The 26,846-nt window shown below is 43.0% G+C and overlaps 1 protein-coding gene across 3 annotated transcripts in view; it reads left to right on the top strand.

The window, feature by feature from the left end:
- clocka (clock circadian regulator a) overlaps nt 1-26,846 on the top strand; it is a 60,069-nt gene that overhangs the window by 7,107 nt on the left and 26,116 nt on the right. For all 3 annotated transcript variants that reach the window (XR_007138078.1, XM_027146154.2, XM_027146153.2), the window contains exons 2-16: nt 12,348-12,408; nt 12,491-12,820; nt 13,619-13,710; nt 18,494-18,553; nt 18,858-19,006; nt 19,652-19,743; nt 19,834-19,923; nt 21,222-21,345; nt 23,805-23,918; nt 24,352-24,470; nt 24,662-24,744; nt 24,867-24,973; nt 25,113-25,260; nt 25,339-25,414; nt 25,512-25,656. Coding sequence is in view for 2 of the 3 variants with exons in the window: in XM_027146154.2 (XP_027001955.1) it covers nt 13,691-13,710; nt 18,494-18,553; nt 18,858-19,006; nt 19,652-19,743; nt 19,834-19,923; nt 21,222-21,345; nt 23,805-23,918; nt 24,352-24,470; nt 24,662-24,744; nt 24,867-24,973; nt 25,113-25,260; nt 25,339-25,414; nt 25,512-25,656 (1,327 nt within the window). In the remaining variant the exon portion in view is untranslated. The remainder of the gene's footprint in view (nt 1-12,347; nt 12,409-12,490; nt 12,821-13,618; nt 13,711-18,493; nt 18,554-18,857; nt 19,007-19,651; nt 19,744-19,833; nt 19,924-21,221; nt 21,346-23,804; nt 23,919-24,351; nt 24,471-24,661; nt 24,745-24,866; nt 24,974-25,112; nt 25,261-25,338; nt 25,415-25,511; nt 25,657-26,846) is intronic.

The following is a 26,846-nucleotide window of genomic DNA, read 5'->3' as shown; positions in this document are numbered from 1 at the left end:
TCATCATCACCCGCCTTCTCTTCATCATCCTTCTTTTCTTCTCCTCATAATCCTCCCCTTCCTCTTCTTCCTCCTCTTCATCCTCCTTATCCTCTTCTTCTTCCTCGTCATCCTCTTCTTCCTCCTCCTCCTCTTTCTCATCTTCATCACCCGCCTTCTCCTCTTCATCATCCTACCCGAAATAGCAGACTGTCCCAGTACTTTTGAGAGATTCATTTCTACAAATTATAATTCGGGCCACATTCATGCTGATCTCGGTTTCTATCGAGGACGAATAATAAGGATCAGCTAATCTAATCTAATCAGCAGCAGTTGAGCTTGTACTTCCAGCCGAATAACCGAGCTGTGCTCAATACTTCAACACTTAAGCCGAGTCATTCGCTCCTGTAGATCTCCTGCTCGTTGTTCTGAGAAATTTGACAAGCTGTTGATCTACAAGCCCACAATGTCAAAGCTAACACAGGCTCCCTGTTAATCCCTGTTATTGAAGGGCAATGGACATATTTTGAAAACAGGTTTAGCAGAATACAGGTGTGGCAACATCAACAGTAATCAGGAAATATGATTTGAAACTGAATATTTCCAGGTAGGTTACATGTGAGCTGTCTGATCAGAATTTCATTAGAAAAAAAAAAGTTTGACTTCCATTGTTTTTTTTTTTTTACCCGCACAGAAGTAAACACGTAGTCGCTGTGATGTGGATGTAGAGCTGAACTGCTGCAGATTAGAATAGATTAGATTAGATCAAATTCACTCATCCTCAATATTCGTCCTCAGTAGTAACCAAGATCAGGATGAAGGTCTGAAGAACGCTTTTACTTTGCTTCACTTTGGAATCCCACGACGGAGCGAAAGAAAATCCTACTTTTTTATTTTTATTATTTATTTATTTATTTATTTATTTATTTATTTATTTATTTATTTATTCTGTTCAGATCAGCAAAGTTTTTCTTGCTTCATCAATGGGAAAATTAATAGCCTACTGTTTGGACAAACTCGAGGCTAATCTGATCACGTCGGTTCCATCCAGATGGACGTCTAATGGTTTTACAGCGCGCCGCCTTCTGCTCTTTTTAATCAAGTGTCCTTTCTTTTTTGTTTTTTCGCGAGAGACGTTTGATATCGGGGCTTGAATCATAACGTTTAAACCCAAAGTAGAGTTTCGGAGTGTCGTGGAGATGGACTTGCCTCAGAATGAATGAATGTTTCTAAAATCAAATTCAAAAAGCTTTAGCCAATCATACCACACTTTGCTCAATGCTTTGACTCCATAATAATAACCAAAGAAGCATTAAATGTGAATGTCATGCTGTCATAAGGGTCTCAGATTCAGTCATAAGGTTTAAGAGCTATTGCTGTGTGTTTTGTGCCTGCTTGTTTCTCATAAGACAAGTTAGTAAGTCGTGCTCTCGTTGCTCTCAGGCTTCTAATTGGTTCGGGGTGGGGGGTGGTGGTGGTTTGGAGGTGCGTCCGAGTGCTGCATTGCAGATCAGGACACGAAAACGAATCTGAAATACATGCGGAAACAATCTGCTTATATTCACCTACAAAGATCTGTTTGTTTTCTCGCATTTGCATTTAGCTAATCCCACGATTAGATGTCCCAGCCGTCGTGTACAGTACCCGTGGACACGCCAGATGATCTCAGACCTCCCTGAAAGGACCCACAAACCAACCGGATTTGTTGATTCGTGTGATGTGAACGTGACGATATACCAGCTCGCTTTGCGTTCTGTTACGCCAGAAGTATCTAGATGCTTGCTGTACATAGATGCTAGCTCGTAACCTTTAAAAACAAAACTTTTCACAGTGTCTGGTTGGTTGTAGGTTTGGGATACCTGTGTATTCAGATCGCTTTTCCCCTTAAACATCAATTCAGAGATGAAGTTTGTAGTGAAGAAGAGATTCAGTCTCTACAGAAGAGCAACGTGACTTCCAGCTTACCGATGTTTGATTTTGCCGCATGGCGTTTATTTCAGTGTGACACCGAGCCTTTTAAAAAAAAGCCCCAAATTGAGGTCAGGGTAACAGTTCTGTCATCTTTTGTCATGCTCTTGTCTCATGGAATTAGCGGTGCTAGAAAAAATACATGCACTGCGTCATCACTTAGTCCAAATCTAAACGGCCGTCCTTTGTCCTCTGCTCTTTGGAACGAGTGCGTTTCCTTTCCTTTATCCCCAAATGTACTGATTTCTGATGTGACCTTACTGTCCTGTATGGTTTGTTTTCTGCTCTCACTTTCAGAAATTTGCAGTAACGTATATAGCTGCAGGATGCACACACACACACACACACACACACACACACACACACACACATTGCTCTCGTTCGCAGACTTTTCACAGCCCTTCAGATGGACAGAGAAAGCACACGACCTGCTCGTAGAAAGAAACCACAGTGTCACAGTGACAGCGCAGAAAGTGTTTTTTTTTTTTCTCTCTCTCGCCCTCGATGCCAGAGATCAAATTTCTCACCATCACAAAGCATCGTTGACAAAACGCATCCGCAGTGCAGCTACAGAAGTGTTTCAGCCTTCTGAGAATGTATAGACCACTAACAACAAAATCCCTTAATGACTTGTGCCACACGATACGAGTCCCATCTCATTTGGCTTTCAACCAGAAATCCGTGTTAAACTTTGTTGAACGAGTGAAAATGACTAGATTTTTATCGGTAATGGCGATCAGGACCGGGTGTCACTGCTATTGTGTGCGAACACACGGTTATGAGATGCCAGGTAACGTCTGTGTCCTGTAGTAGTGAGAGTGAGTTCGATCCACAGAGGCAGAACGCCGGTTCGAATAAAAGCACCACGTGCGAGGTCATGCACTGACACACAGCCGTAAACATCCCTCTGCTCCGGAAGAGTCGAGATAAGACGGAGGCCCGAGTCTTTATAACAGCTTATGCATTCAGCTACAGTATAGCCTGCCCATCACCATGGCAACAGGGTTTATTCTTTAAATCTTTGTAGAGTTTGAATACGGTGTATAGACGTGTCCCGAAACGAAAAGCATCTGCCATGATGTTGCCACAAAGATGATTCAATATGATGTGTTTGTGTGTGGCGACATCATGCGAGCTCCATGAAGACATTAGGTTTAATGGGGCATTAACTCGAGTGTCCTGCACAGAGCCCTGACTCTGATGCCCCCTTTCCACCAGAAAGAACCGGGTGCTGGTGCTCGTTCGAAGTTGGTTCCACTTGCGAACCTTCTAAGAACCGGTTTGCCTTTCCACCGGCTAGAGAGCATCACAGAGCCGAGTCTGACGTCACTGTATACGTGTCACGTTACACAGCAACGTTAGTGCAACAGCTACAAACACAAACACAACAACAACGGCGGATGTTGCTTTACTGTTAATGCTCATGGCTTTGAGAACCTACATTGGCATCCAATCGCGGCGAATAAAACGTGTACGTGCGGCTCCGTGTAATCTGTATAAACGGAGGTTGTAATTGAGAAAGTATATAACATTATTTTATCATTAACACAGAAAAAGTTAGCCTTAGCATGTAGCTACCTACTATCATGTGTGCTGATAATGTATCATATCACGGTAAAGTAAAAGTGTATTAAACATTAGTATACTTAAGGTACATTATCAAATGCGCTAACAGTAGCCCCGCCCACAGCCCCGCCAACAAGCTGTTCTTAAGTCTGGACCAGCAACGTTTTGGTGCTACTTAAGAACCACTTTTCCTGGTTCGGAGCCGGTGCTTTTGGCTCTGAACCAGCACTCAAACTGCCTCGGTGGAAAAGGGACATGACTCAACTCCACTGAAATCCTTTGGGATGATCTGGAGCACCGACTGAACCCCAGACCTCTTCAGTACCCCCCCCCCCACACACACACACATTTACACATAATTGTCTCTCTAGTTTAATATTTTAATAACTCTACCCACCAGCATCAACTTGAAGTCAGCCAGTCATATGAACTCATGACATCCACCACATTTTACACACAGGAGCTGACAAAATATAGCCCATGATTGGTTGGTGACGCTGTGATTGATAGGAGAAGCCCCTCCCACAGCTTGTGACCAATCACTTGGATGATTTGGGTGGCCGCTTTTCTGTTCGCCGTGTTATACAGTCGCTCCTGGATTTCACTCGGATTCCTTTTTTTCATTGTTGCTGCCAGCAAATTTAGATTTTGATACTTTTCTAAAATCTGTGAGGCAAAATTTAACACGCGCGAACAGAACATGTTGTGATGACACGACACACCATGTCCCAAATCTGCACAAAGCTCCTGGCATCGTGAACAATTGCAAGCGTGATCTTGTGTTCGTTTCTGCTAACGTACATTTGTGAAATCCTGCCAGATTGTTGTAAATTACTAGCCTAGCGTCGGTCACGGTTAGAGCAACAACCACAAGTTTGGCTTGTTTATTTAGATTCAGTGGCATTTTTATATTATTTAAAAGACCTTGAATCAGCCTCCAAGATGCTTCAGAAGGAAGAATAAAATAGGAACGACTCAAATCCCAAATGTTCTTTTTTCAGTGTTTTGATGCTGTATATCTTCAAGGTGTGGACTGGATAAATAAAGCAAAAATAAATATTCTGTTTGCTTGACTTGTGACCTGCAAGGAGTGAAAGAACTGCACACTTATTTGCTTTATCTCTCTCTCTCTCTCACACACACACACACACACACACACACACACACACACACACACATACACACACACACGCTGCATTTTGCAATCCAAATTCAAAGTAAAATTTACACTGAAAGCGTTAAATCTTATTGTAGTCCACATCTCGAGATGCGACCGTTTGTTTATCGTTTACATTGCTTGCTTAGGAAAGAGTCGGGTCAATGACGGACGTTTACTCCACCCGCTCGGCGCCAGTACGCACGTCTTCTCTGCACTCCATCATCGTATCCTGAGTGATAGCCGTCGAGTCGTGTGCTTGAGGTTTGATGGTAACATGGATTAGTGAAATTTAGGCTTTTTTCTTTTCTTTGGTGAGTCTTGTGTTTCCATGTTATCGGCAGCAACGTTACGACCTCTGCCTCTAACCATTAGCCTTGCCTCAGGTTCTAGGTGTTGACCGTCTCCTTCAGTGTGAAACGGAGCTAAATCTTTTACGGTACAACACACAGTACTACAAAAACCCATTTGATTACCATAGTATTACTCATAGAGTTCATTTATTGATAAAAAATATACCCTCAGCCAGCTGCCCCAACAGGTTCCACCATAATACTTGTCTGGGTTATACTTGTCTGGTGTACGTGTGGGCGGAGCTATCAAAACAGGGGTGGGACCCATTTGGGTTAGGGGCGTGTTTGTTTTGATGATTTTCAAACGTCAACATCGGCTTTCAAACATCAGAGACCCCACCATTAACTAGTGAGTGTACACTGTCCCCTCAAAATAACTCAACAAACAAACATTAATGTCTAAACTGCTGACTACAAAAGTAAATAAACCCCCTAAGTGAAAATGTCCAAATTGGGCCCAAACTGTATATATACAAAAAAATATTTTGTGTGGCCACCATTATTATTTTCCAGCACTGCCTTGGGCAACTCTCTTGGGCATGGAGTTCACCAGAGCATCACAGGTTGCCACAGGAGTCCTCTTCAACTCCTCCATGATGACATCACTGTGCTGGTGGATGTTAGAGACCTTGCGCTCCTCCACCTTCCTTTTGAGGATGCTCAATAGGGTTTAGGTCTGGAGACATGCTCGGCCAGTCCATCACCTTTACCCTCAGCTTCTTTAGGAAGGCAGTGGTCATCTTGGACTTGGTCGTCTCTTTTATATATATATATATAAGATTACTTGCTCCAAGTTCACACACGAATATGTGCATTTCTTCTTCTCCTATTTGTCTAATTGACAATGTTTTCTTTTTTTTAATTAACAGTATCTAGTCATTACTTATCGGTTCATTACTGACTGGAATCTAGCCCATGCAGCTTTAATTGCTTTTCAAGTTCTACTTTGAATGAATTTTCTGTAACTTCGACAGCACGGTTTTGACCGTTTCTAGTGGAACGGCTCCTTTACGCTCGTAAAACAGAGGCATCGTGTCAAAGACTAATAAACACATTTAAAAAATTATATCCAGTGAAGGAAAAACTATAATTATTGATACGGTGAAGCTTTTATTAAACGCTTATTTAAATGTTTATTAAAAAGATTTTCAGCCCTTTGGAACGGTCAGAGAGCATCGTGCTGTAGCAGGAAGTGATGACAGGAATGAACTTGTTTCACAGCAACGTTAAACGTCACTAAAATCCGATTAAGAACGAGGCTGAAATACAGGTTTTTTTTCTTTCCTTTTTATTCTGAGCGGCGACGTGTACATTTACATTTCTAGTAGACGTGTATTTGCGGGGAAAAAAATACAAAAAAAAAAGCCAGCACAACCCCAGAAGCGCAAAATCTCTGAGAGACGACAAATGGCAGCGTAATAAATCCAGATGCCTTTATTAGTTATATTTTTGTGCTTTGCCGATGGTTTTTATTGTCTGTTCGAAAACTGTGGCTGTTTAGTTTTGCTTCTGTTTTTGTTTTTTTTCCTGACTGAAAGCTGTCGGTGGCAGAAATATCTTTACCTTCACAAGACACCGATTCCCCGTCGCTTTTTGTGTCACGTCACACGTGATCATTCTTGTGTATTTTGTTCTGTAGACACAACTTGGCAACAGCCAACATTTTTGGCATGTTTCTACCTTTCCTGTGTGATTGAACCCCTTTTTTTCTGTTTTGAAGAAGAAGAAGAAGAAGAAGAAGGAGGAGGAGGGAAAAAAACAAAACCTTTGTCACGACTCCAGCCCGGTGTTGATGATCTTTACATGATGCTTTCTGTTCTGTTTATTAGGTGCTGTTTAAGGGGGAAAAAGGATATAGGCAAGCAAATGTAGAGGGCAGGCAGAGGAACGAACCATCAGTTCTCTGAAATCCTCTTTCTTCGGCCATTTCCTCTTTTCTCCTGCTCGCTGGCCCTTTATAGCAGGTCTTGGCTGACCCACTTGGCAGAGGTGCCAGCGTTTGGCACTGAGGCTGCAGTAGCTCCAGCGTGCGGCTCGCTGCCAGCTGTGCGGTGAGGCCCAGCACCAGTGGAAAGCAGGTTTTCAGATGTTTTCCGACTCACTGGATCCTTGAAGTTCTCGTTAGACAAAGGAAGCTTTTGTGAGCTCCAGACACGGGGCGTACGGCTCACAGCTCAACCACGGCAGGGTGCAGGGTCCGAGCCGCTGTCGGCAAAAAGCGTCTCTGAGTCTTCAAATCAAAATGGACTCACCTGTATAAAGATTCCAACCAAAATGCTTGCCTCTGCAAGTTGCAGTTTTTTTTGTGTGTTTTTTTTTTTTTTTTCCTCTACTCAAAAATCGATGAAATCGCAAGCACAGGATTTTTCTTTTGAACTCCAGCGATGACTTTCTAGGAGAGCCGTACCGAAGAAGGTTTCGGCCGAATGTGTGTGGTGACGTCGCGTGACTCGTCTCAGCCCAAATCTACAGAAAGCCTGCGGTAATTCTGAACAATTACAAGCTTGATTTTACGTTCACGTTCTTTAGATTGAGAATGCGTACGAAAGCTTCGTCGTAAATTTTATTCAGTGACCCAATATTATAACTATACCTGTGTGCTTTCTGATTGGTCGTGTTTCTCTAAAAGCAGACACGAATCTTCCTGGTTACCTGAAATCTTTTTTTCTTCAAGCGTTATGAACGCTACGTACGTATAAATCTCTTTCGACGAGCTGCCATGATGCTGTTTATCAGTAACGTCACAGCTCTCAGCCTTTTCACAGCTTGTCACCATCAGCGTACTCGCACACGTTGTGTGTTCTTCATATGTCTTCGATCTTCATGTGATGAGGTTCTATGTGCAAACCTACTCAACATGCGCCGTTTTAATCGTAAAGAGCTTTCACACAATCTGGCATTCATTAAAATCCAGTTAGTTAGCAGGAGATGTTTGTATCGTGTAATGCTCCACTGGCCATGAAAAACCGCAGTTTTAATGAACTTTTTCATTTCAATTCTGCACGCAGCGTTCCTCTTCTTCTGCTCAGGAGAACGTCGGTGCCCAGAGCAAGATCAGTCTGGATTTGATCAGGAAACTCGTGCAAACTCGACATGAAAGTTTTACATATAAGACATATGAGGTCACTTTCCAACAGTTTAATAAAATCCCAACCAGCTCATTTGCTCATGAAAATGATTTGACGCACGGATTTATGTCTAAGAGCTCAGACTGGAAGGTGTTTAGGAATGATCTTCCCATTGCACTTTGAAGACTGAAGTTTAGCAGCTGATGCTGTTTGTCACCAGCGTTGGATAATTTGACTAATTAGCACTGGCTTCTTTGACTAATCCCCTCTCTAAGTGCTTGTTGAGTCGGGTTGGTTAGCCTGCTTTACATTTTACATGCCATTTAGCAGACGCTCCTATCCGTCATTTGTACAGCCGAGCACTTGAGGGTCTTGCTCAAGGGCCCAGCAGTGGCAGCTTGGTGGTCCTGGGATGCTCCAGCCAAGTAGTTGTACATTCCGTATTCTTCCCATTTTTAAATGATCGTTTAAAGGGATTTTTAAAGGATGTTTCTCTGTGGGTTGCCATATATAGATATTTATAAGCAAAAGCATGACTGAAACTTTTCCAGAACTTTCTCCTGGACTTGTTTCGAGAGCACTTTTGTCCTAATAATGTGGTTTGGTTCTCTAACTCTCGGGCATTCCAGGAATTAGGTGTATTGAGATCAGGCCATGCTTTAATTGCACACAGATTCAACTAATCACGTGATTTCTGAAAGTTGCCACAGAACTAATTTAGGTTTCGTGCTAGTGGGGGAGTGAAGACTTGTGATTTATATAATTAAATCATTTCCCAAACTATAATACATAGAACCTTTAATATAATAATAATTATTATTATTATTATTATTATTATTATTAATTTTGTGTAGTTTTATGACCTACTCTAAATGAAGCCTATTTCCCTGTTGTAACACTAGAATATACAAAAACATTCGAGGGTAATATTTATACAGGTCATCAGGTTATCGCTCGGCTTTTTCGCAACATCTGGCACGACCGATTTCAAAACGAAGAACTAACCGGAATCACGTTTCTACCAGAACGTACGGAAACCGGACAGTTTCTCTTTTCCTTTGTCCATAGGATGTTTTGCTGCTTTATTAGAAGCAAAAACAATTTTATTTATTTAACTAATTAATTAATCAATTAATTAAAAAAAAAAGTTATGTTGGTGTAGATGTAATTTTGCCATCTCACCACCGTGACCAGGATTGTGGAGTAAGTAGTAGTGATTTATGAGTAAAAAGGTGCCTTAGAGGGAACTCCGGTTCTGCTGAGGAAGGAGGCGAACTGAATACCTTAGAGAGAGAGATAGAGAGAGATAGATAGATGGGAGGAGCAGGGAATTTCTCCCGTGGAGGAATTCAGTGCCTATTTTTACCCTTGCTGGTGTGAGCGGTTGCTATGGTATTGCCGACAGGCACCGTTGTCATGGCGCCGTGCATACCGAGCTGCACTGAGGATTCGTGTCAGACTGACTCAAGTACTCAGAGCTTCACTGACCTACATCTGAGAATCAACCCCCCACCCATCACCACACACACACACACACACACACACACACACACACACACACACACACACACACACACACATCCAGAGAGCTTGCAGAGACTTGCAGTGACTGAGAAAAATGAAAATGCTCAGGGTGTGTAGTATTTATCAAGCCCAATGACAGCAAAGTGGAATGAAGCAGATATGTGGTGATTAAATAGTTCCTGCAACCTTTGAGCCATTGTCTGTAAATGTGTGTGTGATACATGAGTGTCACTTAATTTGTGTTTGTGTGGATAGAGTTGAAGGTTAGGATGTGTTTAAAGACACACAGACCGTTTTTAAGATATACATGGAAGGATTTCTATAGTTTGCAAGGATATATGAAAGAGCGGTGTGTGTGTGTGTGTGTGTGTGTGTGTGTGTGAGACAAAGGAGGGACGATTATTTGTAAATGTGGTTAGAGAGGAATTTCTTTGATGTGGTCACGAGGTTATTCTAAACCAGGAAAATCCGTTGCCGTGGAGACACGGCATAACCGGCGAATCTCATACCGTCGTCTTAGTAAAGTTACAGAATGCGAGAGGCTTTAGGTGTGTTTAGGTTTCTTTTGTGTTGCCGTGCCTCACGATGGAATGTCGCCGCTTCAGAGAGAAGTGGCTCAGGCTGTCTCACTGTCGAGTGGAGATTAGATCTCAGAGAGAAAGAGGGCGGCGCGCGGCGGAGGAAGGAAAGTAGGTCATTGGGTCAGCGGGTCAGTGAAGCATTCGGTGACATCACAGTTACAAAACCACAGCGCACTCACACACTGCTCTCACCACAGCAACTCACGCCTCATTTCTCTTTTCTCTTTCTCACCCTCTCTGTCACAGGCGTCACTTTTCTAACAGAAACGCTTCATATATTTATTTACTGTCTTCCTCCTTCCCTGCTTTCCTTAACTCGGACACCTCGGCTTGCGCGCGCGTCTCGTCTTACAGATCGAAAACGCGATCAGTCGTCAGTATTAGTGTAGAAGAGCACGCACGCGAACACCTCACTCGTTTAACGCCGTAGGTTCCTTGCTTACATGTTCCAGCTGAGTCTGTGTGAACTTTAACACGATTCCTCCAGCTGTAAAAGCATTCCGGCAATTTTGGTCGCAGCTAAAAATGACGGTTTGCGTCGTCTTTAAGTGCCTTGAATAAAGTCACACAATTAGATCGTACATCTAAAGACAGGTTTACTGTATGTGGGTGTCTTTAGGAATGTGTTTGTGTAAGTAACTGTCATTCTTAATGAGCTTCGAGACAGATGGGTGGGTTTTTTTTCCGATAGTAATAATTATTAAAAAAAAATATTGATAATGAATAAACAGGTTTTTGCTCTGTGATAATTGTTGAAGCTGCTTCCTGCTCTGTTGCTCGTGATGAGCACTTTTTATTGAATGTAAATTTATTGCCATCACCGCTAGGTGTAGGTAGCCTGTAGTTTTACTGGAATTTGTGCTACGCGTTAATGTCTGCTTATTCAGTCTAACCTGCTGTGGTGTTAGAGCTGAATAGTAATTTATGTCTTTTTAAAAAATGTTTTTTTTCCCCCTTAAAACGCTAACCAGGGAAGATCGGTGTATGCCGATGATCTTTTCGTTTGCAGAAAGTGATTTCTATCTTCAGGCAAATCTGAGATCTATTTATTTATTTATTTATTTATTTATTTATTTATTTATTTATTTGGTGGCTGGTAGAACAATTTTAACCGATCCATTCAGATCCATTACACCAAATCCCGGAAATGCTACCAGAGTTGTTTCGAATGAAACCTCTGTTACAATAACGAACGTCTCCCTTATCATTGGCTGTATACAAAACTCTCTGAACCTGGTCCTGCACTGGTTCGAGTGATTTTACACCTTCCGCAACTCTACACGTTTTTGCGGAATCAGCATAGCCGTGGACGATTCGAGGAATAATTGAACAGCACTTTTGCCCCTTTTCCACCGAGGCAGTTTGAGTGCTGGTTCGGAGCCTAATTTAGAACCAGTTCTTTCTTTTTCGACAGCCAAAGTACCGGCTCTGAACCAGGAAAAGTGGTTCTTAAGTGCTGCGCTAACGTTGCTGCGCTGGGTAACGTGAGACATATACAGTGACGTCAGACTCTGTGATGGGTCTCTTTGAACCATTTGAACTTTGAACCAGCACCGGTGCTATCTCTGAACCAGCACTCGGTTCTTTTTGGTGGAAAAGAGGCATTTGAGGATCTTCACTCTTTACTATCATATGCATAAAGTTACCGTTAACAAATTGACAACAGTCAGTTGTCAAGAAGATCTGAACCAAGGAAGAACCTTTTTTTTTTTTCCTCTCGAGTCTAACATGTCCCAGTTTGTCTGAGGTGATGTTGTGATATCGAGGTGGTTGTTTTTATAACTCCTAGAAAATGAAAAACAGGTCAGTTGCTTCATTATGTTTTTAGTTCATTTTAGTCAATGTGTGCCATTTTCAGGCCTGATGGAGGGATTATGAAGGAACTAGGGCTAGATCGAGATCTCTGAGAAAACGACGTAAACTCCTGTTCTTTCTTTCTTTTTTTTTTTTTAATTTTGTGTGAGGATATTTGTCGGGAGAAGATTGTGAAGTGTTAGACCGGTGTGTATGATGGTGTATCCTCTCTAACAACTACACACACATGCTGTATAGGATCGCACGGATGGTGTAGCGACGTGAAGATTAATTCGAATAATGTGTGTGTTTTTTTTTTTTTCTTCTTCTTCTTCTTCTTCTTCTTCTCATTTTTCAGAGTGACAACACTAATCTGAGGAGTTACACCAAAAGGAAACATATCTGAAGTCATAGCATACGTAAGTGTGTGAGCTCCTCCACCTCCCTCACGGGTTTTCAAGCAGAAAGGTGGCTTGTCGGTTATTTATTGTCTCTGTACAGCTCACAGGAGGAGTTTGCTGCTGACATGTGTGTTCACCCTCCTTGGAAAAATCACAGCCCAAGAAGATCACGGTGGTCTTTATCTTGAGAGGAGCTTCTCATTCTGGCTATGCGTACAGGACCGGAGGTCGGTTTGGCTTCAGAATGAAACCGAGGCCACGCTCTGGCCCGGCACACACACCTGCCTGGGGTGATCTGCTGATCTGATCACACAAGCGGACAACCATTAACGCCCTTTTACATGAGCCTCAACACTTCTCCACTGACTGTTTGTGATCGTACTTCTTCAATAGCACACTGACCACAAGCTCCTTTAACGTTACTGGTGAGGTGGGTAACGGTTTTCATTTACACTTATCCCTTATCTCAGTTTTTTTTCCTTTCCAATTGGTACTGTTAGGTTTATTACTGTACCTGACCTGCTTTCACCCAGCACCCGATTTTATCTGTATGTATTCTCACCAGCTTTTTAATTCATTCATTCATTTATTTATTTTTGGTGTAAATTGAGGTCAGAGCACAGGGACAGCCATGTCTCATCCCTGGTGCAGAGAGGGTCAAGGGCCCTGACCTTCTGATCATCGGCCCAGAGCCTTAACAACACTAATCTAGTCAAAACTAAAAAGTTATTTTTTTTCTTGCATAAGACCGTGAAACATTTGAGGTTGCCAAGGGCCTCGCTCGGGGGCCATTAACACCTCAAATTCTCAGTTGTCTAAAATAAGATCAATTGTAAGTCGCTCTGGAAAAGGACGTCTGCCGAATATCCGAACGTCTCTTTTGTAACAGATGCAGTGTTATTTGTGTGTGATTTTAAATGAGTTATTTCCCTAATAAGATGTTATTTGGATGAGTAACAATGCTGTGGATGTAGAACGCATCATGACGCACAGTATTTACATCCACATTACTCAGTGTGATCTTGCCTCTTGAAGTGGTTGGAGTGAAAGGACCACAGATTCTTCGCGCACACACACACACACACACACACACACACACACACACACCCCGTGTAATCAGTTCACCCGAGATAGATGCTAACATGATCTGAACAGGTCATAAAGGTTTTTTTAGTTAAACTCTCATGCAGTTTCACCTCTGATTTTTCTCTCTCTCTCTTTTCTTCAGGTTCATGTACAAATGTCTACCTCACGCTTAAAGCTCCCCCGTGTCCCACTGCAGCCCTGATTACACTTCAACATGACCTCCAGCATAGACCGGTGAGTCCTTCATTTCATGACAATTGGCAGAAAAAGAAGTCGAGCAGGAAAAAAGAAGTCGAGAGATGAGCTGTGTGTGAAATCGTCCCCTGGCCATTGTGCTATACCCAGAAAGCTTTGCACGTGAGCACAAATGGCACAGTAACCTCGTTCGTGCCTGCGACTGCTCACAGCTGTCCTTCTCTTTAATGTGAGCCTTCGCTCAGTTGCCATGGAAACGGTTTGTAGGCAGGCACTGCAAGCGGTCAAGCCTGGTGTGTATGTGAAAGCTCCAGGGCTGATCTCTTTCCTGCAGGATTTTATTGTAAGGGAAAAGACACTCGCTGAACTGGAGAGCGGGAGAAGGTAGTTATCTCTCCGTCTCGGATTTTTCCACCCAATGGCCACGGCATATCTTCACACGCTCGTTAAAAGGCTTGGCCACGTTTAGTGCCAAGTAATCATCCCACGTTGCAGAGATTTAGAGTTCTCTCGTGTATTCTTCACTATGCTTCTGAAAACCAGACTTTAAAAATAGAGCAGTCATCTGATTGGACGGCAAGAGCGCTGGTATTTAGTATACCCTCACTGTCCACTTTATTAGGAACAGCACCGTTTCTGAAATACTCCAGTCAACCCATCTGGTACTAACATGTCAAAGAGATCACACTTTTTGGATTCTGGTGTTTGAACCGAAACCCTTGACACGTCCCGGGATTATATTTTGTTATGCATTGTTCAGCTGCTACATGATTGGCTAATTAGATAACTGCATAAACGAGCAGGTGTAATTGGTATAGCAGAATAAACGCCTTTATTTTTGTCACATGTTCATTACAGCACAGTGAAATTTTTTTTCTTAGACGTTGGGGTCTGAGCGCAGGGTCAACTCTGATACAGCGCCGCTATAGCAGAGAGGGTTAAGGGCCTTGCTCAAGGGCCCAACAGTGGCAGCTTGGCAGCGCTGGGGCTTGAATCCTGATCTTCAGATCAACAGCTCAGAGCTTTAACCACTTGAGCCACCATTGCTCCATTTTGTATCACTTTATTCTCAGCATACACTTTTGATTCTAGGAATAGTTTGTGACAAGGGAAATGTCGGTCAGTCCGAGCATGAACAGACTACACACAAAGCTCCGTAGCTTCTTTGGGAACTATTTTCGTTGCCAGAGCATTTATGCGTATCGTGTTTGATCTTGTTTCGGTTTACTGATACCCATTTCTAGTTCATAGAGCGGTTATATAAAAGCACTATCGCACTGGTGTCATGCGGTAATTATCGTGCGTTATTGCTGACATATATAACAAACAGGTCGTGGTTTTTTATGCAGCACTACATTCCCAGGAAGAAAACTCTTCTTCCTGCTTATCTTTCCTGATAGCACAAAGTACACACAAACACGTGTGTAAAGTTGGTTTGTTTGGATGACCAGGAAAGTGCTTATCGATCTTATCAGTTCCTCTAGGTGTCTAAATAGTGCCGTTTAGACAAGAACGGTAAATCTTATTAACATTATACCATTAATATTATTCCCCACGTACGCTCTCTTGATACACGTGACGCTTTAGGTTGTTTCCGCTAGTTTCAGTAGTCGACTGGTGTGTTCTGTGTTTGTGTAACAGGTTTAGTTGTTGAACGTCCTGCAGTACTGGGGAGAGGCAGGCCAACAGACACAGGAAGGCGTGTAGGCCGTACTGTACGCAGTATATGTTAATTAACACGACCAACTTCTGCTCAGGCCTAAATATAACAATCAGCTCAACACATGACTAGTTGGCTCATGTTAACATAATGCTAAGAAATCAGCTATTAGTACAAATCATTTGTTGGGATTTCATGACCACTCCTGTGGTTCAGCTTACACTACGGTGGAGTTTATATGACGACTCGGAGTCGTCTCACTGTATCAGTCTGCTTCAGAACCCTGCTATATTGTAGGGGTGAAGGTGAGTGTGTTATTGTCATCACTGTCACTATCAGGGTTAATGATTAGACCTCCTCAGCCTCTGTTGCAGGGAGAGGTGAGTAATAGGAGCTGCTAATCATTACTATCGCCTCTAATGCCTTTATTACCGACTATCTGTTGACTTGTTTATCCTCGGACTTTCTAATGAAACCCACGCACGCTGCCTCAAGTGTGATCAGACATCAACCAGATCCTGACGTGAGAGAAAATATATCTTATATATCTTCTAATCTTATTTCTTGACAATAAGTATAATTTAAAAACAAACAAACCAAACAAAAAATGCATTTGTGTGTAAATTTACGCAAAAAAAACCCACATCCTTATGCTAGTTCACACATGAAAGAACTGTTGTTGAGTTGTATTATTAGCATAAATGAAAGGGTATGAGAAATGTAGAAAGCGAGCCAACAAACTCATGTGCCAGTCAATTGAACCGGCAACAGCAGAGCAGCAAATCAACTGTTTCTCTTTAATGCTCAACTGTTACTGAAATATCGTACAAACTCGAGCTTTTAGCAGGAGAGATCGTCACACAGCAGCCGGACAGAAATGGAGGTCTGATGAGCAAGACTGTGGAAAAGGTCTGAGCAAAAAGGAATCACGGGAGGCTTTAGATGTGATGACAAAAGTTGACTAAAGGAAATGTTTCCGGGATTGTGAGGAAAGCTGAAGTAAGTCACAAACAGAGTGTTTTCAAGGGCATTAAAGGAGAAATGCCACAAGATATCTAGCACCAGTTAAACCATTCTAACTGTGGGAATAAACCACGACGGTATCTAAAATCAGATAAATGAGTTTTTACTTGAGCGTTAAAATGCTCTTGAGTTTGACGGCAGTCCCTTGCTAGACCTGGGAAGGAGGGAAGGAGGGCAAGTTCCTTTGCTCTCTGATTTTTATTTTTTTTTCCCCTCCTGATAAAATGTAGTTCACATCAGTGACTAACATTCCTGCTCTTGTGAATGCAAGGATCAAATATTGTATTTTTTGCTAGTTAGTGGGAAATTCTTAATAGTTAACGAATGCATCTTCGTTGGTGTTTAGTATTAGGCTTTTTTTTAAAAGAACTACAGAGTAAGTAGTCAGGACTTGACGAAGGGGGAAAAAATGGTTTATTTTAAGACCCTAAAACTCTGACACTGTTTTATCTGTCATTAATGACGAAGGTTACGTCATTAAGCTCTGTACGGCGATCGTCGTTTTCCCGCCCGCTAGCTTAAGAGGGGGCGTGTGTTCTGACGCAGAAACTCTTGGACGATCTCTAGCTTGTTTCTATAAAAGTGCACACTCAGTGAAGCCCACATTCACATACACGCCGGCTCGCGCTCAGCTTACGACTCAACTTTTCCACAGGAATAAAGTGGTGCAGGACAGAAATTAGCCTGCCGTGTCCGGACAAAATCGGCTCCGCTGGAAGAGATCGTCTTGTGGGTTTGGCTAAAATCACCAGGATGAAACAGTGGCCTTAATATTAGAAATGCATCGTGTTGATTTGGGAGAATGTCGGCATGTTGAGGTGCGACGCATTTCATATAAAGGAATAAAGTACGCGGGTCATTATTTGTGCAGACTGATCTTTAACTCAAGTTCTTCTACGCACTGCAATCTACAGACATGACGACATGAGCTTGTTGTAATCAGACCCTACAGGATTTTGTCATTTTTTTTTTGGAAGTCTGTTAAACTTCACATCGAATGACTAATCGAGTTGCTCTTGTAAATTAATTTGTAATATTTTTGGAGTAAGCCCATAAATAGAGAATCAATAACATGTAATCATCAAGTACACAGTATATAGCAGCTTGTATTGAAAGCTTTTAGATGTGCCATTGTTCAGCAGGTGTATTTCCTGTTGTCAGATATCGTTAACCAGGGTTGCCAGATCTGGCAGTACGGCTCCTGACCTACTCTGTGTCCTAAAGCTTTCCCTTGCCATTCATGATACGCGTTGATGTAACGAGTCGCGTTCACATTCACCCGAATCACTCCACAGTTCTGGTGTAACCGAACCCGCACCACCTCCTACAGATAATCAGTATGGGGTTCGGTACTGAACGCCGCTTCTCTCTCAACATGACCAGTGTTTTATGTGAGCAGTGTTTGCACTTCAATGTCTTGTCCACGGCTCCTCCCTCGAGCATGGGGCAGTACATTTCTCACCCTCACGTCTGTCTCTCTCTCCCTCTCTCTCTCTCTCTCTCTCTCTTTCTCTCCTCTCTCTCTCTCTCTCTCTCTCTCTCTCTCTCTCTCTCTCTCTCTCTCTCTCTCTCACACACCCTTTCTGTCTCTCACCCTTTCTGTCTGTCTGTCTGTCTGTCTCTCTCTCTCTCTCTCTCTCTCTCTCTCTCACTCACACACACACACACACACACACACACACACACACACACACACACACACACGCACGCACTCTGTCTCTCTCTGTCTGTCTGTCTGTCTGTCCCCCCCCCCCCCCCCCATGATGATACCAGCAGAGTCAGATAACATACCAACTGCAGTTAAATACAGTCAGACATTCACAGCACTCCTGTGTGGTTTGACTGGAGCTGGACTCTGTGTTCGACTCCCACTGCTGACCTAAAATCATTACTATAGCTGCTGAAATTATTTTTATCTGATGTTACTGTATGCACATCATGAACAGGCCTGAGATTCAGGAGAGATTTTTTTTTAGCTTGCTTGATATTTGGGAAAGACTGCAAGCTTCTTTGAACATCATGGAATTTGCACGATTTTATTTATTTATTTGAATTTTGTGAAAGTATAAAATTAAAAAACTAAACAGAAAAATGTCAACGGTTAAGACATTTTTGTAATGTCTGTCTCTCTGTTTTCAGGGATGACAGCAGTATCTTTGATGGTCTGATGGAAGAAGATGAGAAGGACAAAGCAAAACGGTGAGACTGAAATACGGGACTGTTGAAAAGCACTGAGACTTTTATCGGCTGGTTTGAGAAGCTGTTCCAAGTTGTGATGTTTCCAGCTCATAGACAAGGAAGGGAAACTTTTTGATAAAGTACCCTCTTTGATATGATCCCAGTTTTGGTTTACTAGACTTTTACATGCTAACCTCGAGGCCGTTTCCGCTTTGCAATGAATCGACGAGTGTGTGTGTGTGTGTGTGTGTGTGTGTGTGTGTGTGTGTGTGTGTGGTGGAGTCCTAGTTTCACAAGCGTGTTTGTCCTGTGCCCACTCATACAGAGTTTCCAGGAACAAGTCGGAAAAGAAGAGGCGAGACCAGTTCAATGTGCTCATCAAGGAGCTGGGCACCATGCTGCCGGGCAACACTCGCAAGATGGACAAATCCACCATTCTCCAGAAAAGCATCGACTTCCTGCGCAAGCACAAAGGTCTAGTTTTACTCAGTGTTGCACCAAATCACTCACATGTCAACATTCCCCTCATACAGGAGCCTTTAATACTCACATTTTAGTGCTTCAGCCAATCAGCTTTCTCGAAAGTACATAGGGTCCAGTCCACCGTCCACTTGTTCTGTCCGTCTCTAACGGTTTATTATGGACATCGTTCTCTTCGTAATTCAAAAGTGACACTGTTTTTGTGAACTTCTTTACAAAAATTTCACAGATCAAACCACAGGTTTCATAAAACACAAAAAAAAGTGACTTTAATATCATACAAAATGTCTGGGATCTAGACACATTCTACAGATTTGGTCTTTGGGTGAAGTTTGAATAAGAATCTGAAATGGCGCCAAAGGAAAAAATATAATGATTGTGTGATCTGTGCTATAACATATCCCCCTCACCCCCCCCCCCCCCACCCCCCTCCATACCCCTCCATACTCTCTGTCCTCCTTCAGCATCTGTATTGGACCCTGAATAATGAATAACCTCTACATGATATAAATGAACCAAAAGTGTCTTCTATCTCTCTCTTGCTCTCACTCTTTCTCTCTCTCTCGCTCTCACTCTCTCTCTCTCTCTCTCTCTCTCTCTCTCTCTCTCTCTCTCTCACTCTCACTCTCTCTCTCTTAGAAATTGCTGCTCAGTCGGAGTCGAGTGAGATTCGTCAGGACTGGAAGCCTCCGTTCCTCAGCAATGAGGAGTTTACACAGCTGATGTTAGAGGTGAGAGGACACACTTCAACACATTTTGTAAGAAATGTATAAGTTGTTGTTGCTGATGTTATTATTCTCTCCTTTGCTTTTTGTTCTCAGGCCCTAGATGGCTTCTTCCTAGCCATTATGACAGACGGCAACATAATCTACGTGTCCGAAAGCGTCACCTCTTTACTAGAACATTTACCAGTAAGTAGCATCCGTGTGACCCAGAACTGACGGACGTGAGCGCACGTAAACAGAGCACTGACCTACACACACGAGGATGTCATGCAGAGGAATAACCGAGCGTGCTTAATGTCATTGGATGAACTTATTAAACATTACAGCTTGCCTTGGGATCCAGATAGACAGGAGATTATTTTGTTTCTTATCTAACATATGCTGCTTTTAATACGCAGGTTAGTGTGTTCACAATTCGGCTTGTTTAGCCGCTGCACATATATATATATATATATATTTATATATATACACACACACACACACACAGTACAGACCAAAAGTTTGGACACACCTTCTCATTCAAAGAGTTTTCTTTATTTTCATGACTATAAAAATTGTAGATTCACACTGAAGGCATCAAAACTATGAATTAACACGTGTGGAATTATATACATAACAAAAACGTGTGAAACGACTGAAAATATGTCATATTCTAGGTTCTTCAAAGTAGCCACCTTTTGCTTTGATTACTGCTTTGCACACTCTTGGCATTCTCTTGATGAGCTTTAAGAGGTCGTCACCTGAAATGGTCTTCTGACAGTCTTGAAGGAGTTCCCAGAGATGCTTAGCACTTGTTGGCCCTTTTGCCTTCACTCTGTGGTCCAGCTCACCCCAAACCGTCTCGATCGGCGCAGCACCCCATCACTCTCCTTCATGGTCAAATAGCCCTTACATGGCCTGGAGGTGTGTTTGGGGTCATTGTCCTGTTGAAAAGGTGGTGTGTCCAAACTTTTGGTCTGTACTGTGTGTGTGTGTGTGTATATGAAATGGTCTCGATTTCTCGCCGGCGTTAAGTGTGATTTCCTCCCTCAGTGAATGTCAGGCTTTAAACAAATTTGATCTAATGGACACAAGCCTTGTGAGTTGAATTGTATTAAAAATGATGCTAAGATTTATGTAGAAAAAACAAAAAACAAAACCTCCCAGCGTTTTCCCAGACTCCCACACATCGGTGCTTATACACTAGTTTTCCTCATATCCGTCTCCGCTTTATTCATTACTCATCATTGTTCCCGAAGTTATAGAAAGTGTTATCTGAACAGATCCCTATGGACTTTTTCTTTCACTTAAAGAGCAAGCAACAGGTTGTTAAAAATCAGGACAGTTGAGTCATGTGCTGTTGTGTACCGAAAAACCTCAGTAAACAATGATAACTGTGCGTTACGTGAAACCGGCAAGACGCACGACTGAAATGACTTTACACACAATTTTGCTTTATAAGAGACACAAACGGAGAGAAAATGACATGGGTTTGTGTGTTTCAGTCTGACCTGGTGGACCAGAACCTGTTGAACTTTCTTCCATTGGGCGAACACTCTGAAGTGTACAAAGCCCTCTCGCATACACACATACTCGAAGGAGAGAGCCTCACACCGGACTACTTAAAGAGTAAGACACACACACACACACACAGGTTTCAATCAGCACCCTGTGTTACATCTCCTTTATACACCGTCCTTTCATTCTAAATAAAGCAAAGCTCATCTCTTGTTCACTTCAACAATTAACACTTAAGTAGCTACGACAAAAGGTCTGGGAACTTGGCAGGTGTCAGAAAAAAGAGGTCGGGGTCTGGAAAACGTTCAGCGTGAGTCTGAAATGTTACAGTAAATGACAGTTATGAAAGGAAACCTGACAGACCGACAGACGCACACAGACACACACACACACACACACAGACAGACACAGACACACACACAGACAGACACAGACACACAGACAGACAGACGCGCACACAGACAGACAGACGCGCACACAGACAGACAGACGCGCGCACAGACAGACAGACGCGCGCACAGACAGACAGACGCGCGCACAGACAGACAGACGCGCGCACAGACAGACAGACGCGCGCACAGACAGACAGACGCGCGCACAGACAGACAGACGCGCGCACAGACAGACAGACGCGCGCACAGACAGACAGACGCGCGCACAGACAGACAGACGCGCGCACAGACAGACAGACGCGCGCACAGACTGACAGACGCGCGCACAGACTGACAGACGCGCGCACAGACTGACAGACGCGCGCACAGACTGACAGACGCGCGCACACACTGACAGACGCGCGCACACACTGACAGACGCGCGCACACACTGACAGACGCGCGCACACACTGACAGACGCGCGCACACACTGACAGACGCGCACACACTGACAGACGCGCACACACTGACAGACAGACAGACGCAGACAGACAGACAGACGCAGACAGACAGACACACGCAGACAGACAGACACACGCAGACAGACACACGCAGACAGACAGACACAGACAGACAGCATGAAACGACTGAACGATACCTGCACTCCTTATGGACTGGAACAACACTCTGGAGTATTGCATTGGGGTTTTTACTTTAATTTCACCTTTTCACCTTATGTTGCATTACTCAGTTCCTCAAGGATTTCCTGGAGTTTACTTGATGCTTGTTGTGACCAAAACAGCTTGATGTTCTGACTTTTTTTTTTTTTTTTTTTTTCTTCCAAATTTGTGCTTATTTTTGAATGAAAAATTGTGATGTCCTGGAGTGACTGACAGAAGGACAGATTCAATTCAATTCAAGTTTATCTCTATAGCGCGTTTTACAATTGACGTCGTCTCAAAGCAGCTTTACAGAACATAAACATAGAACAGAAGGTTAATATAAAGAATAATAGAAAGATTAATAGAATGCAAAATTCAAGATTAATATTAGATGTATATAGTTCACAATGTGTTTGTATTTATCCCCAATGAGCGAGTCTGAGGTGACTCAGGCAGCAGTGGTGAGGAAAAACGGTAAACGGTAACCTTAGACGGTAAAGGAAGGAACCTTGAGAGGAACCGGACTCAAAGGGGACAGACTATATTAAAGACAAATATTACAAGAGCAGTTTTTTTAAAAGCCTGTAAATTTCAGCAGTCTTACAGACAGATGTGATAAGGATTAATGTGGTAGCCTAATGGTTAAGGTGTTCGTCTACCGATCTGAAGGTCATGAGTTTGAGTCCCAGCTCCACCAAGCAGCAACTGTTGGGTCCCTGAACAAGGCCCTTAACCCTCAATTGCTCATTTGTATAAAATAAAAGGTCACTTTAGATAAGGTCATCTGCTAAATGCCACAAATGTAAATATTGTATTTTGTATTCGTCACATTTTTACATTATTCCATAGCAACCAGTAAAGCGTAAAAAAAACTATCTCTTGCCTCTGTTGTCTCCGGAAAATGTTATCTGACTGCTGATTCAAGCAAGACGTGTGAGACAAACGCATTTAAACAGCTGCGTAATAATAATATATCCTGTACAAGACATTTAGCCGAAAAAGAACTGACTCCATGAGTGATTAGTGATCAGTCGAGTGAAGACTCCGAGATGATGCTCGTGTCAAATGACCTGCTTTAAAATGTTTTTTTTTTTCATGAGATTAGAGTTTAAGCCTTCTCTAATTCTTATTTCTTTTATTATTCGTTATTTCCTTTATCATTAATTATGTCTACCTTCTGCTTTATGTTTATGTTCTGTAAAGCTGCTTTGAGACAATGTCTATTGTAAAAAGCGCTATACAAATAAACTTGAATTGAATTGAAAAACTTGAATCTAAGCCAAGGTTATTTTATCATACACATCAAGACACATGACGGTAATAATTACTGACTGTGGCTCATTTTACTGTTGCTCTTGAGTTCTTTAATGGATAGAATATAAGACCGCTAGAGTTATTAACGATTAAGAGCGAGGTGCAGCTCTGTGTAAGAGTTCTGTGTATCTAATCCTCTCACTGTGAATCTGCTTCTGTCTGCATCTGACATATGAATTGATCGAACTTACTTATATCTGAATTGTCTGCTTTTCTCTAAAGCAAAAAACCAGTTAGAGTTCTGCTGCCACATGCTCCGGGGCACCATCGACCCCAAAGAGCCTCCCGTCTACGAGTACGTCAAGTTTATCGGCAACTTCAAATCTCTCAACACCGGTAAGTGCGATTTCTGTGCTGTGCCGATGTGTCGTCGTTCTGACGTAGCTTTGTTTAGCCTGACGGTCAGGGTGGCTTGGTCACGGAAACTGCAGTGGAATCTCTGCCTGAAACAGGATCGAGAACTTTGCTCCGGCAGCATGTGATTTCATGCTCGGTTTACGGAGCTGAATGCAGCATTTTTTCAGATACAGATCACTAGGTGTGGTGAGGTATATAGCCTGCCGTTGGCTCTTACATCCAGTACAGCGGACTGTCGTCACTAACTGGTTCCTTAGTGCACTGGAGAGTTTACTGGTATTTGTGATTTTTTTTAATTGGTTAATTTAGTGTTTAGTGCTGCCACCTAGTGACCGTGTGTATGCCTGTGCTCCCTTATTTCATACCGCCTTTATCCTTCGTCTATTCTGTTTATCATTGTGTCCTCCTGCAGTGCCTAACTCCACACGGAACGGATTCGAAGGTGTGATCCAGCGCTCGCTCAGGCCCTCGTATGAAGACCGCGTGTGTTTCATTGCTACTGTGAGGTTAGCCAAGCCTCAGTTTATCAAGGTGGGCTGTTCGGTGTTTCATATCCCTTTCTAGGAAAAGTATGTAAATATTGAAGCCTCGTGCGTGTGTGTGTGTGTGTTTCTAGATTTCTTGGGAAGTGAATGACATTCTAGTTGTTTGCACAATACTCATATGAACATGTGTTCTAGCTCGGGGAAATCAACAGTATTATGTTTTTATAAACTCTACAGGAGATGTGCACTGTGGAGGAACCCAATGAGGAGTTCACGTCCAGACACAGCTTAGAGTGGAAATTCCTTTTCCTGGACCACAGGTGTGTCTCTCTCTCTGTGTGTGTCTCTCTTTCTCTATTTATCTCTCTCTATCCATCTTTGTGTCACACTGTGGTGAACTCCATGTGACTGAGGTGTGTAAATAGAAACGTGTTGTGTCTAGGGCTCCACCTATCATAGGGTACCTGCCTTTTGAAGTTTTGGGCACGTCGGGGTATGATTACTATCACGTTGATGACTTGGAGACCCTTGCAAAGTGCCACGAACACCGTGAGTGTGTGAGAGAGAGTGTGTGTGTGTGATTGTAGTGTGTTTTTATGCGAGTAGTACTAAATAGAAGTTGTTTCAATCCTTACTTTGAGTGTGATGTTAACCTGGGTGATAACGTGGATGTGTGTGTGTGGTGCAGTGATGCAGTATGGGAAAGGGAAGTCGTGCTATTATCGCTTCTTGACCAAAGGGCAGCAGTGGATTTGGCTACAGACTCACTACTACATCACCTACCACCAGTGGAACTCTCGGCCCGAGTTCATCGTCTGCACACACACCGTTGTCAGGTGAGGCTGTTTCTACACGCACAGGGATACCTGGTGTTCAGGATCGGGGTGTGACTGGTGTGTTCGGTCTTGCTTTAGCTATGCTGAGGTCAGGGCTGAGCAGCGCAGGGAGCTGGGCATCGAGGAGTCGCCTCCTGAGATCTCTGCAGACAAGGTGTGTAATGTGGAATTATAAAACATCACATAATCTTTTCTTTTTCTTCCTCCCGTACATCCGTGTGATTGGACTTTTCTCTTGCTTTGTTGCTCAGTCTCAAGACTCAGGCTCTGAGTCTCAGTTGAACACCTCCAGCCTGAAGGAGGCACTGGAGCGCTTTGATCAAAGTCGAACGCCCTCGGCTTCCTCACGGAGCTCTCGGAAATCCTCCTCACACACCGCCGTGTCCGACCCCACCTGTACGTATCGACACAACTGCCTCATGACACTCATTACGGAGACAGACTTTAACCTTCTGCTAAAGCTGAACTGGCTTTGTTGTAATATCCTGGTTAGCGTTGTGCGCTATGCCCATATTAGCCCTGATTTTGTGCTTTTTTTTTCCAGTTTATTGCTGATTGCATTAAATTCCCAGTACTGGCAACATTACACATTTTGCATAGGAGTTTCAAGAGTCAAGAAGCTTTTATTGTCATATCAACCATATATAGCTGTTACAGTACACAGTGAAATGAGACAACGTTTCTCCAGGATCAGGGTGCTACATAACACAAAGACAGGGTTATAAGGACTTAGTAAGTAGTCTTAGCCATATAAAGTGCAACTGTGCAACAGTGCGGGACAAGACCCACAAGACAGTGCGGGACAAGACCCACAAGACAGTGCGGGACAAGACAGTGCGGGACAAGACCCCCACAAGACAGTGCGGGACAAGACCCCCACAAGACAGTGCGGGACAAAAGACAGTGCAGACAAAAATGAAAAGACAATACATAAAAGACAATACACAAGCAGCACTGAACAGTGTAAATACTGTATGTTCACTGTAGTATTTCTGCACACGTAACATTGTTTGAACACAGTTTTATACGCAGGTCACTGAGAGAATGTAAAGAATTGTGCAAAACTGCAAACGACTGAAATGTGAGACAGTATGTGCAAAGGGCAAAAAAGTGTGCAAAAACAGCATGTAAACAGTTTGATGGATATATATTGGAAGTGTGTGTATGTGGTGTAGGTCTGTGCAGTCCATACAGGTGGTGTGTGTGTGTGTGTGTGTGTGTGTTGTGCTCAGTACAGTTCAGTTCAGTTATTAAGGAGTCTGATGGCTTGTGGAAAGAAACTGAAACACAGTCTGTTCATGAGGGCCCGAATGCTTCGGTACCTTTTTCCAGACGGAAGGAGGGTGAAGAGTGTGTGTTTGAGGGGTGTGTGGGGTCATCCACAATGTTGTTGGCTTTGTAGATGCAGTGTGTGGTGTAAATGTCCATGACAGAGGGAAGAGAGTCTTCAATGATCTTCTCAGCTGTCCTCACTATCCGCTGCAGGGTCTTGCCATCCGAGATGGTGCAGTTCCCAAACCAGACATTTATGCAGCTGCTCAGGATGCTCTCAATGGTCCCTCTGTAGAACATGGTCAGGATGGGGG

Source organism: Tachysurus fulvidraco, chromosome 16 (assembly GCF_022655615.1).
Source record: "Tachysurus fulvidraco isolate hzauxx_2018 chromosome 16, HZAU_PFXX_2.0, whole genome shotgun sequence".
Lineage (NCBI taxonomy): Eukaryota > Metazoa > Chordata > Actinopteri > Siluriformes > Bagridae > Tachysurus > Tachysurus fulvidraco.
This window is presented reverse-complemented; position numbering and strand designations above follow the sequence as displayed.